Source organism: Gekko japonicus, unplaced genomic scaffold, assembly GCF_001447785.1.
Source record: "Gekko japonicus isolate JY-2015 unplaced genomic scaffold, Gekko_japonicus_V1.1 scaffold1660, whole genome shotgun sequence".
Classification (NCBI taxonomy): domain Eukaryota; kingdom Metazoa; phylum Chordata; class Lepidosauria; order Squamata; family Gekkonidae; genus Gekko; species Gekko japonicus.
Genome location: NW_015171552.1, coordinates 352,524 through 364,809, shown reverse-complemented (window position 1 = coordinate 364,809; position 12,286 = coordinate 352,524). Strand labels below are relative to the sequence as shown.

Sequence of the window (12,286 nt, the reverse complement as noted above, 5' to 3'; positions counted from 1 at the left end):
CAACAGTGGGAGGGCTTCTAATGTCCTGGCCCCACTGGTGGACCTCCTGATGGCACCTGGTATTTTTGGCCACTGTGTGACAGAGTGTTGGACTGGATGGGCCTTTGGCCTAATCCAACATTGGCGTCTCTTATGTTCTTATGTTCTTAATGTGTAAATTTCGCTCCTGTGTTTCTTTGTTCTTCTCCTCTTCTTCTGACCTCTAATAATTGCTGCTGGTCCTCCTTCCCCCTCCCCCCCTTCCCTCGTGTTGCCTTTTAGATTCTAAGCCAGGAGGCAGGGCTTCTGTGTATTAAAAAGGATTTCCTTTTTTAAAAGACAATGTTTTGAACAACATCTTTGTCATTCAGACACTTTAACAACCACCACCATTGTCCACAACAATATTTTTGTTATAATTTTCTCCCTATGCTGGGGGGGGGGGAGAAACAATCCTTATAACAATGAAACACTAACACTGCTCTGCATACCAGCACTAGAGATCTCATTAGCACTGTGGCCAAGCCTGCATTAGCCTATAAAACCTGAACAGCAAGTATACCCTTAAATAAGCACCTAGTGGGTGAAACATACAGAGGAGAAAAACAGGAACCTTATTCTGGAGCACAGCTGTGAGGTGCAGATTGGTAGATGCTGACACTGTTGCGCTCTGAGGTAGGTTCATTAGCTGCTGCAGGATGCTGGCAACAGTCCCCAGTGGAAGATGATAGAGAATGAGAGAGAAGGGCCTCAATAGGCACGGTAGCACCTGGGAGCAAAGCAACAGTGGTATCATTTACTCAGGAATTAGAAGCATGCAACACACAGCACCAGCCCTGGAGTAACTCCTGGGGCCAACGGCCGGTTCCTGAGCATTTCTTGTTGAAGTGGCCAATGATACTCAACAGAAGGGACAAGAAGAAAGGCCTGAAATGTATGAGCCAAGGAGACAGCATCATGTTAAGGCTCGGAACTGTCAGCTAGGCCTCTGCGAAGTCCTGGCTGCCATGAGTGTGGGAGGGTGTGGCTCTGGAATGTCTACTTTCCATTCTGCTGTGCCTTCACTGGTTTTATTATATCTGTGACTTATGCTGTCTGCCCTTGAGTGCTCAGTGTAGTCCTTCTCTTGGGAAATGTGGCCCGTTACTTTGGCGGGCTCTTACCTGTTACCTGATTGGCTGGACGCCATCAGGGGACCCCCTTGAATAATGTATATCTGCTTGCTTTCCCCCAGTTCTAACATGAAGTAGTTAAGATATCTGCATACTCTCAATGTCTCAATAAATCTTTACTTCTTTGAATGAAAGTTGTTGGGAACTAATTGCTGCAGGAGTCTGACAGGAACTAACCAATTTATCCTGCCCAGCAAACACCAGTTATTCTGGCCAGAGATCTCAAGAGGTCTTCCATGATTCAGTATTGGTTACGCATTTTCAGAAACCAGAGAGGAATTGTTTGATTGCTTGTGTGGCATCTGGCTAAAGACAAAGAGCCAAGAAAAATCAGTCTTTTGACCATTTTAATAAGGAAATTTAAGGAGATTTTTGTTCCAAATCGTCTAAGCTTTGCAGAAGAACAACTCCACTCATGTGTGCTGAGGATAATATTTTTTGGTATTCACACTTGCAACCTCTGAGGAAACAACTGGACAAATTCTGCACTTTCATTTTGTCCTCTATTTTACACTACATTCACATGTCCCTTTCTAATCAGTTTCCCTTTAAGTTTTTTACGAGGTGCTTCCCTCACAGAAATTCTGCACTCTCTGTTCTATGCCTTCAGTAGCTCTGAAGTTAACCATAGTACAAAATCTATTAAAATGGCTCTGAAGCAACACAACACAAAATCTATTAAAATGGCTATCGCATATCATTTCAGCACCGAGCACCCATCTAAGTATGGGACTTAAGAGAAACCGCAAGTGTAGTCCCCCTTTCAAATGTATAAGAAAATCAAAGGGATTGTGCATTGCAAATACCATCCTAGTGGTCCTTTTAATATCTAATACAGGTATCCAAAATCATGCTTATGTTAGGTCTTCAAGGAACTGACTCTCAACAACAGTCTCTTGGCAGTGAGAGCCCCCTTAAACAAATATTTGCGCAACACTCCGTTGACCAAGGTCATGAACACTCCAGGGCCCCCTGCTAGCCCAAACGGCATCACTGGCTGAGCGGGGTGTTAAAGGCACTCCTTTGTCCATCCCCTTCCCTGATGTGCATCACTCAAGTCTGACGTGGTAAATCCTCAGCCAACAGGAGTAAAGAGATGGGGTAGAAGCTGGACACTGCATTCAGGCCCCGATAGTCCGTGCACCATCTCAACCCCCCATCTTTCTTCTTGTGGAAGAGTAAAGGAACAGCAAAAGGTGAAGCTGCCAGCCAGATGAGCCCCTGGGCCAGACTGTTATCAATGAACTTTTGCAACTCTTCCTTTTCAGCCAGGCTCATGGAACACAGTTTCCCCTTTGGCATTTTATGGCCCACTAGGATTTGAATAAGGGCTGTGATGGCTCAGAGGTTAAGACGCTGAGCTGCAGACTAGAAGGTCTGTAGTTCAGCAGTTCAAGACCCGAGTGCCGCGTAATGAAGTGAGCTCCCGTCTCTGGCCCCAGCTCCTGCCAACCTAGCAATTCAAAAGCAAGAAATTGCAAGTAGTAAATAGGTACCACTTCGGGGGGAAGGTGACAGTGTTCTGTGCACCTCGGCGTTTAGTCATGCTGGCCACATGACCACAGAGATGTCTTCGGACAGCACTGGCTCTCCGGTTTGGAAACGGAGATGAGCACCACCCCTAGAGTCGGATTTGACTAGCTTTTGAGCAAGGGGAACCTGTACCTTTCTAGGATTTCAATAGCACAGTGTCCCGGTGAGGGGGAAGCTCCTCCATCGCCCTCTCCTCAAATACTTTGGCCAAGTCTACATTCCGGGGGGATTTGGTTCGGCTCTTCCCAGGCCAGGCACACTCGCTCTGGCACCACCTGCAGTCCTCCCCCCACCTCCAGGTTCCAGCTATGCACTTTGCAGTGGGGGTCCAGAAACTGCAGGACTCCCACACCCCACTGGATAAAGGGGTCATGTGCTCTGAGCTAGGGGCTCCCCAACACCATCAGGAACTTTGCCGAGGAATTCACTACGAAAGACCCACCCCCACCGGTAGAGGAACCATATGGTACACACAGGGCTCCCCCTTCATGGCTTCCTGTCCACCTGGGAGACGACCAGGGGCTCCTTCACTTCTCGCAGTTTGGCTCCCAGCCCCATCACCAGTGCCGGGCTGATTAAGTCTCGGGTGCAGCCTGAGTCAATAAGAGCTCACACCCTGATGTGGGAGCTGAGGGAGGGATTAACCACAGCCACAGTGATGCAAAATAGGGGGGAGGAGGATCTCATTGATTCTGGTGCGGTAGAATCTCGGACCTGCCGCTTAGCACCCTTCACAGCAGGTCCCGACCTTTTCCCGCTGGCTGCTGAAGTTCTTCTTCGCTAGAGGAGACACTCGCCAACTCCTCTCCCCCTCCCCACTGGAGGGCTTTTGGTGGCTTGAGCTGGCCTCCGGGGGTTTTTCCCTTCTTCTTGGTCTCCTTGCGCTTCTCTTTCTTCGCCCTGCCAGAGTTCCCCTCGCGTGGGCAGTTGGCAGCGAAATGACCCGGAACCCCACACTTCAGGCAGAGTCCCTTCCGTATCCTCTGCTCCTGATCGCCCCCCCGACCCCTGGAGCTGGCCCCGGAATCGCTTCACCTCCCCGCTCAGTACCTTCCCTGTCGCCTTGGCCACATAAGTCTTGAACTCATCGGAGAACTCCCTGACAGACTGGCTCCCTTGCTTCAAGCCTCAGAGGTGGGTCCTGGCCTGCTCTAGGGGGTCTTCGTATTGTCAGTGCCCCTGCATGAATGCATCCACATCTCTCACTTCTGGGGCCCATACAGACCCACAAACCAGTCTGCAGCCCAGTCTCGTAGTTGTGACTCCAAATAGTCGACCCGGTGCTCGTCTGAGGTGAAAATGTGGTCCCACTCCCTCAGGAACGTCCGGACCTGGAGCACGAAGAACACCAGTTTCCCCGGGGTCCCGTCGAACGTGGCTTCGAGTGCACCTCTGTCAGGCCAGGACGTGGAGGCACCGGTTCCAGAGGAGCCTCACCACCCGGAGGTGGGGCCTCTTTTCCTCTCACCTGCAGTCCCAAACCTCAGACCTCCTGCTGTAGCACCTCTCTGATGGCATCTGTCATGGCTTCTAAGGCGGCTTGGGTGTTTTTGTGCAACTCTGTGATCTCCACCTGCAGGTCCTGATGGACATGTTTGACCTCAGTTTCTTCCAGCCAACGCCGCTCAGCTTCTGCTCTCGTGACCACGGGGTCATCGTGGAAGATCCTGGACGCCCTGTGGCAGTCTCCCTCCGACTGCCAGTGCCAGACACCCATGAGCCCCACAGAAGGGGTAGCCCAATCTAGGGCTTCCCACCAGTCCAGCCCAAACCGTGGCGGCTTTCATTTCATCCCCTTGTCCTCCTCCCCCTTAGGCCCCTTGGCAGGGTGGTCTTTGGGGTCGGGTGACTTTGGTGGGGACTTAGTTTCTTCTTCCTCACCTCCAATGGCCATCGATGTTGCGGTGCCTTGGGTCGAGGGAAAAATGAAGTTCTGACACTATGTCAGGTCTTGAAGGAACTCACTCTCAACAACACTCTCTTGGCAGTGATTTGTTTATTAAGAGATTTAAGAGGTTTCACGCGTGGACAAACCTGTCTCAGAATGGACGCCTTTGGTGCCAGTTCTTCAATTATACAGAATTCAAACACACACACCCCAGTGACCAGTCCAATCAGCCAAATCTATGGTTCACCATTAGCTCTCCTCCATCACCTGCAAGCCTAGGGTTACATTATGACATAGTGTCTGCAAGCAGTGTCTGGTACTCAAGGTGAAGGACGCATTCTTCCCATCATAGGCGGCAGGCCCTGCATAAACACAGTTTCAAGCTAGTGTGACTCTTAGCAAAGCATCTCCACTCACACACACACGCACACACACACTCCCCCCTCCCGATTCCCAGGGAAGAAGAAACAAGACAATGAACATACAGATACAGGCACCAAAGATAGTAAATCAGAAAATCCATGGCAAACGAGGGCCCATGTTTGACAGCTGAAAGGCAATAGTGCACACTGCAGAAAAAGAATTTTACTGCCCTTGTTAAAAATGTGGGGCATTTCTCATGGTTGTCAGACTTCCCACAGCATCAACGAAGTACACGCTTGTAGAAAGGTTTTACTTTATTTGAAGCTATAGGTGCATAGACAGGATCACTATTCAGAATGAGGGGGGAGCAAAGAGCATTCAAACTACTGAGGCCCAATTTGCTGGCCGGCAAATCCGTTATAAAATCCATAGAGATCACCCAGTTGGCCGGGTAGCCCCAGTTGGGCTGGTACCCCCTGCCCCTGCAGGGGCTGGGCCCCTGGCGCCCCATCCGCCGGTCGCATCCGCTCTAACGCCTCTTCGATGGTTTGCGTGACCAACTCCGGGATGGCTTGTATCATTTCTTCCAACGTGCGTTGCAATTGCCGAACCATTCGGTCAGTCGTCTCGACACGCTCCATCAGCCCCTCATCCGGGGACGCCCAGCCACTCCTGGCCTTCGATCGATCCATCACCCATGGTTGAACAATGGGTTCAAATTGAGATCCCAGGGGAGGCAGTCCTGGGCCCACCAAGCCTTTGTCATACAAACTGTCCCTCAAGGCAAACCCCAGGTGCGAATACGACTCTCTGGTAGTATCAGCATCATATTGGCTCCAGCTTTTACTGTCTCGGCCGCCGTGCCTCGGTCGGTACTTGGAGCCTTGAGGTGTCAGGAACAGGGACGCCGTGGACTTCTTCGGGATCGCCCCCCCACTTGGCACGGTTACCAGCTGCTGAGTAGTTACCAACACAGACGCCGTAGTCACTGGGGGTTCCTCCATTAAGTCCGGGTCTTCGGGTTCCTCTTTGTCGGGTTTAATTGGTTTCCCCTCTCCGTCACTCATATCGAGATCGATAGATATGCTGAGATGGGGAATGAAGGGATTCTGAACAGAATGTCAGACTTCCCACAGCATCAACGAAGTACACGCTTGTAGAAAGGTTTTACTTTATTTGAAGCTATAGGTGCATAGACAGGATCACTATTCAGAATGAGGGGGGGAGCAAAGAGCATGGCATGTTATAGTACATTCAAACTACTGAGGCCCAATTGTGGGGGTTCCCCCCCGCGCCATCGGGCCTGGGAGCAAAAGCCTCTAGGCAGCATATGTTATCTCTTTCTCACGGGTTTTTGTGAGAGCCTCCAGCAACTAACAAGCAGCGGCAACCACCTGTGGCCTTGAGAGATATAAACGTTACGGCAGGCTAAGCAATTACACGCATCAATATTTCTACATCTGAAAGTGAAAGCAAGCAAGCACATACAGAAAGAATATAACAAAACATTGGCAGCTTGCTGACAATGGTAAAGCAAACTTTTGAACATAATATTTGAGAACAGCAAAACCTGTCTCTTCAGTTGCATTTACCTCATCTTGAGCATCTTTCTTGATTAGAAAGGGCAAATTCCGGGCTGTTGCCATCAGTATGTCCGCTGCTTGCTCCGTGGACAGGAAGGGGAGGATCCGGGCAACAAGACGCTTTCCTTTCCGAATACACATGATCTGCACAAAAGGGTCATCACTCAGCCTGCCAGAACAAATCACACAATTTGTTAGGCAGAAATCAAGCACATGGCACTTCCCCTGTGGCACATGGCAGCAGGCATTCACACACAGTTGGAGTCTCTCTAAACCTGGGAGAGCCCTAAATCAACAGCTTTGCACAATGCTGTGTCTGTGGAGGGGAAGGGGAAGGAGTTTGTAAGCCCCTCTGAGACTCCGAGGGAAGGGCGGGGTGTACTGGGGAGGGGCAGCCGGTCCCATCACTTTGCATACCAAAAGCAAGGAGCGGACAGGGAGGGGGCAGAGGCTGCAGCTGGAGCACTTGCCAGAAGGCTGATAACAAGAATTTGACGTTCTTGCTGAGCAAGAAGAGAATGCATTTCCCCCCTAACTTTATTTTCCCCTCCCCAAAGTCAGGGACACCTGAGAGCCAGCCACCTGGGAGGAGCCGCTTCAGGAGCCCAGGGCAGGCTCTCGGTCTTCCCTTGCCGCATCTCTGTGCACACCAGCAGCTGCAGAGGCACCCCGGCTGCCCCAGCTTGGATCGTGACGCTGGAGAAGAACGTCTCTCCTCCTCTCCCCCCAGGACAAAGCCTGCCCTCGAGCAGAGTCTCAGTCGACAAGAAAAAAAGTTAGAAAAAAATACATTCCCTTCTTGCTCAGCATGGTTAAGAAGAAGAAGAAGAAGAAGAAGAAGAAGAAGAGATTGGATTTATACCCTTTTGCCCTTCACTACCCAAAGGTGTCTCAGAGCGGCTTACAAACTCCTTCCCCTTCCCCTCCCCACAACAGCCACCCTGTGAGGTCGGTGGGGCTGAGAGAGCTCTTGACAGAGATTGCTCTTTTTCAAGAACAGCTGTGCCAGAACTATGGCTTGCCCAAGGTCATCCAGCCAGGTGCAGGTGGAGGAGTGGGGAATCAAACCCGGCTCTGCCAGATTAGAGTCCGCGCACTGAACCACGACACCAAACTGGCTATTGTGCTGAGCAAGAAGAGAATGTATTTTTTTCTAGCTCTTCTCTTTTCAGTTGAGCCTTGCTTGAGGGCAGGGCTTTGCACTGGAGGAGAGGAGGAATGATCCCCCTTTCCCAGCGTCACAATCCAAGCCAGGCCGGCCACTTTGGGTGTTGTCCAGCTTGGGTAGAGAAAAGAACTGTGTCGCTATGTGCTGAGGGAAGGGAGGCGAGGCTGGCATGATTGCAGTTGTGGCGGCCCCCTACTTTCAGGGAGGCTGACAATGAAGTAAACTGCTACGGAGGAGACTGTTCCACCACACACTGAAGCCACAATCGGAGTGGCTCACCTGCTCGCTCCCCCAAGCAGCTTCCTGTCCCCTCCCTCGCAGGCTCAGAGGCCGGATAAAAGCCCTGGATGGGCCAGATCTGGCCCACAGGCCGTATGATTGACGCCTCTGGCTTAGAGGGAACACTGTTTGTATCCTACCACTCCCCTGAGCTACATTTCAACTGATGAAGCTTTCCTACAAACTGGAGCAAGTTTCTGCAGCCTAAGGTACAATACATGCCATGGCCTTGGAAGTAATTAGTCTAACAAAGCTTGCCGTAGTTTTTCCTTAAGAGACATCATCCATTCTGACTGTTTCCACTCTCTTGGAAAACTCTTTCCACAGGCATCACAGTATTCGTGATGGAGCAAAACAGAACACATTCTCAACAAACATGAGTCCCTCCAGTTCTGAGTACAGTAACAGGCAATGTGGTGCCAATACATGGATGGAGCATGTGCAGAATTTTCATTTTTCATACACTCAGTTAAATAGGACTATTTTCAGACTTTTTTTAAAGACAACACTGAAGAAGCTTTGAAGGTGGCAGGCTGTTATCCATCACACAGTTAGAAAGATACAATATAAGGATGAACCGACAAGTGAGATCTTTTCGTGAGACTGAAGGCCTAGCTTCAGAGGTCACTGCTCTCCATTTGCCAAATTCACCAATTTTCCTTCAAGCCCTGCTCAGTAACAGAACCATACGTTGTTCTGTGTCCCCACAAAAACTTCTCAGATTCTCCAGTAGAAGGAAGCCAGACTGAACAGAGGAACAGCATTCATCATCAGTAAAAAATAGAAAGGGCAGATTTTGGCAGAGATATCCCACCATCATGGAACCAAGTCTGTGTTTCTCATGGAATTGTACAGGAGCCAGAGCAACTTATCAGGCAGATTCTTACCTTTCCTGGTTGGGCATTTTCCCTCTTAGATTGTCACAGATGTCACAGATCTTCTGCTTCCTCTCCTCCATCAAAGCCAGCCTGTCACCCTCCAGGCTTAAGAGGTAGCGCCTCTCATAATCCTCCACATCCAGAAGGAGGCTGTATGTCTGCTTAGCAACAGAGAGGTTTCAGCGTGCTCATAGGAAACCCCACACTACAGATTATTCCAAGAATTACTGAGATTACCATTCTCTTCTCCAGGCAAAAGATCTGGAGAACACTATTTATCCTGTTGAAATAACTGGCTTGGATCCAGTGGTAATTTCTGCTGACAGAAGGGATTTTTCACCTGAAGAATGCAGCTTTCTCATCTCCTGTTTCCAACTACAAACCCAAATCCCCCTCCCGATACTGTTCCTGGGGGATAGAGGCCCAGCAGGAACCACAACAGGAGGAACTGCAGCAGGAAGGAAGAATCAGCAAAAAGCATACCCTGTTCCATCATTGGAAATCCTCTACTGGATGTAATCCAATATCTTCAAAAAGCTAATACTTAAAAGAAAACATTCAGAGAGTTCTTAAGTTAATCACTGTTTTAGAACATCCAGCATTTGTATCCACTGAGTCGCACCATTAATTTAAAACAACTAACAGTTCAGGATGCCAGGGGCAACCATACATATAGTTAAACCATCAGAAGAAAGTGATTTCAGCAGCAGCCTCTCTGCAATCTAAATCTAAGGAGACAGGAATGTGTACCCGTTGCCTATAGTATGCTTACAGCCTGGAACTGACTTCAGTTAAACTGCTGCACAGGGCTGGCAGCTCTCCTTGAAAAATGGCTGGATGGTTCTTCAAAGGAAGGAAGAATTTGCAAAGTGCGCTCACCTTCTCAATAGTAAACAGAGTCTGACGCCTCTTATCGCGAACCTGCTTCTCTTTTGTCTCCTGAGAGGACAAAGAAGGTAGGACATGCTAGGAAAGCTTTGCACAGCTCAGTAAAATAAAATAAAATCCTGCACTGCACTCTAGGCAAAGCAGAATCTAAGAAGGGTAGAGAAGACCAAGAACACAAGTGGAGAGGCAAGACAAAAGCAAAACCAGAATTGTGACAAGGAGACACTTGTGACCAGTTGGGGAACTCTGCCCAAGGAAACTTACATCTTCTTCACCTCGTAGTGTCACCACAGCATCAATCATTTTGCGGGGATTATTCACACTGGAGACGGTGAGCTTCCCCAGGGAGCCTTCAAACTGCACTGCAAGCATAAAGAATGAACCATGCAGGTAGAATTGCACAAGTCTAGTTCCCCAACTTATCCTACTGTTGAATCCTAATTTTCCTGCCCTCTCCAGTTTGGTTACAACTCCGGCAGCCACACAGTGCAACAACCCGGGCAGCAGCTGTGCTTGAGCGGCATCAGGGCCTACAGCCTTACAAGCCCTGCTGTTCCTTGCCAGGTCACGCTTGCCCTCCTTCTCCCCCCGCCTTCCTGCAGTGGTGTGATGGGTCCTCTATGGGGCAGAATCAGATGACAGACGTCCAGAGCAGAAGAATGGACTTCCACCTGCATATGGGTAAAGTCGCATTTTCAAATGCCCCCTCCCTTATATTAAAAGCCTCCTGGATGCAGAAAAGTAACATAGCTGGGAACAAATTCTCCCCGCTGCATTGTGATTCAAGTTGCAATGGATTTTTATTTGGTTTTGTTTTTTTACAACAGGAGACTACTCAAAGGGGGTGTTCCTTTACCTGCAGTGTAAGGCAGTCCAATTCATTCTGTCTCCTCATGCAGGTCAATGTGCACAGGGATGAAGGGCGCTTACCTGGCTTGTAGGCATGTTCTAGCTTGGCCACTTGGGGGGTGATTAGTTTGGTACGCTCTTTCCTAGGACCATCACCATGCATCTCCTCTGCTGCAGACATTTTTTCCAGCTTCTGAAAGTAATTCTAAGGCACAGAAGGGTGGTTAGAAACTCCGCAGCAGCTGTGATCCTTGATCAGTCTGCTCTCCCCGAAAAGAGAAGAGAGTAAGAAGTGCTACGGTATGGCCTTGTCAGTTTGGAGGAGAAAAGGAAATTCTTCAAGAGCTGCCCCCCCTCTTTTGTGCGGTTTCTTACTGCAGGATGCAGCTAGCATCAGGAAAAGGGTGTCTAACAACTCCAATCACTAATGCCTGTGGATTCTAGCATACACTTCCTCCCATATCTGCTCCCGATGGCTTACTGGAGGGTGCTGTTATTATGGGTGAAAAAGGATGTCTGACAGGCCCAGCTACTAGCAAACACTTGGGGCCTGATGATCAGCAAAAGCCTACTGAGGTATGTAAAGCACTAACCTGGTAATAGAAGTCATCCAGGTACGGATCAGTGCTCTGTAGCTGCATCATCTGGATCTTGGACACCCAGTCCTTTTCCCGCTGCAGCATGAGATTGGCATATGGGTCCTTTCGTATCCGCTCCTGGTGGCTATTCCGGTGGCTCCCTCGGTCCCCTGCTGAGCCGTTTAGACTTCGGTGCTGACTGGGAAAAAATAATTCCGGAACAAGTCAGTGGCCTGAGATTTAGAAAAAATTCTTGACAGAATCAAACTTTGACAGGGATGTGGAAAACATACCCTCAAAGCAAATCTCTACGTCATCTATAGTCTTACAGGTCTTGAAATCAGCCTTGGATCAAACAAATACATACTGGGCCAAAGCAGCAGAGCACGACGGAGGGGCTACATCTACTCTGAGCCAGCAAACTCCAACCCGATCAGCAACTTGCCCCACACTTAGAGATGTCACAGAGTCACTTGCCAGGATCGCTCTGCCTGAAGGGATCTTTCAGCCTCAAAAGACTGAGGCTAACAATAAAAGTTAAACCTATAAACAGGGAACAATGGTGAAAGCCATCTGGTGTGTGCTCAGCTTCCAATCAGAGGTATAATATCTCTAAAAAAGGAGGTTCTGTTTTCAGCAACCCTTGTGATAACCGCTGACAAAGCTAACTTTATGAAGTGGTATAGTCCCCTTAAAGCCATCTAAGTCAGTGGCCTCTGTTCTGCTTTGTAGTAATAAATTATGGAATCTATGAAGAAAGAATTCCTTCTCCTGGGCTATTCCACCCTACCTTTCTAACTAGAGTTAGAAATCCAGTACAGCCTCCAAGAAGAAGAGTAGGACCGATTTCCCACAAGCTGCTGCTCCGCTCTCGCTCTTCCCTTTGCCCCGATCGTACGTGTCAATTTCACACCATGTGCTGTGTGGCCGCATTTTGCCCCACAGCTTCGCCCGATTCCCCCCACATCTACTCAATCCTCAAAAAACAGGACTGAGTAGACGCGGGGGGAATCGGGTGAAGCTGTGGGGCAAAATGCAGCCACGCAGCACATGGTGTGAAATTGACACGTACGATCGGGGCAAAGGGAAGAGCGAAGCAGCAGCTTGTGGGAAATCGGTAGGTTTTTA

General features: G+C 49.4%; 1 protein-coding gene across 3 annotated transcripts in view; it reads right to left on the bottom strand.

Annotated features, from left to right (window-relative positions):
* The window catches only part of PATL1 (protein associated with topoisomerase II homolog 1 (yeast)), a 33,845-nt gene that overhangs the window by 10,325 nt on the left and 11,234 nt on the right, over positions 1–12,286 (bottom strand). For all 3 annotated transcript variants that reach the window (XM_015419703.1, XM_015419702.1, XM_015419704.1), the window contains 7 exons: positions 11,174–11,357; positions 10,662–10,785; positions 9,996–10,093; positions 9,723–9,782; positions 8,853–9,001; positions 6,528–6,687; positions 593–748 (listed from right to left, as the gene is read on the bottom strand). In XM_015419703.1, the coding sequence (XP_015275189.1) occupies positions 593–748; positions 6,528–6,687; positions 8,853–9,001; positions 9,723–9,782; positions 9,996–10,093; positions 10,662–10,785; positions 11,174–11,357 (931 nt within the window). The remainder of the gene's footprint in view (positions 1–592; positions 749–6,527; positions 6,688–8,852; positions 9,002–9,722; positions 9,783–9,995; positions 10,094–10,661; positions 10,786–11,173; positions 11,358–12,286) is intronic.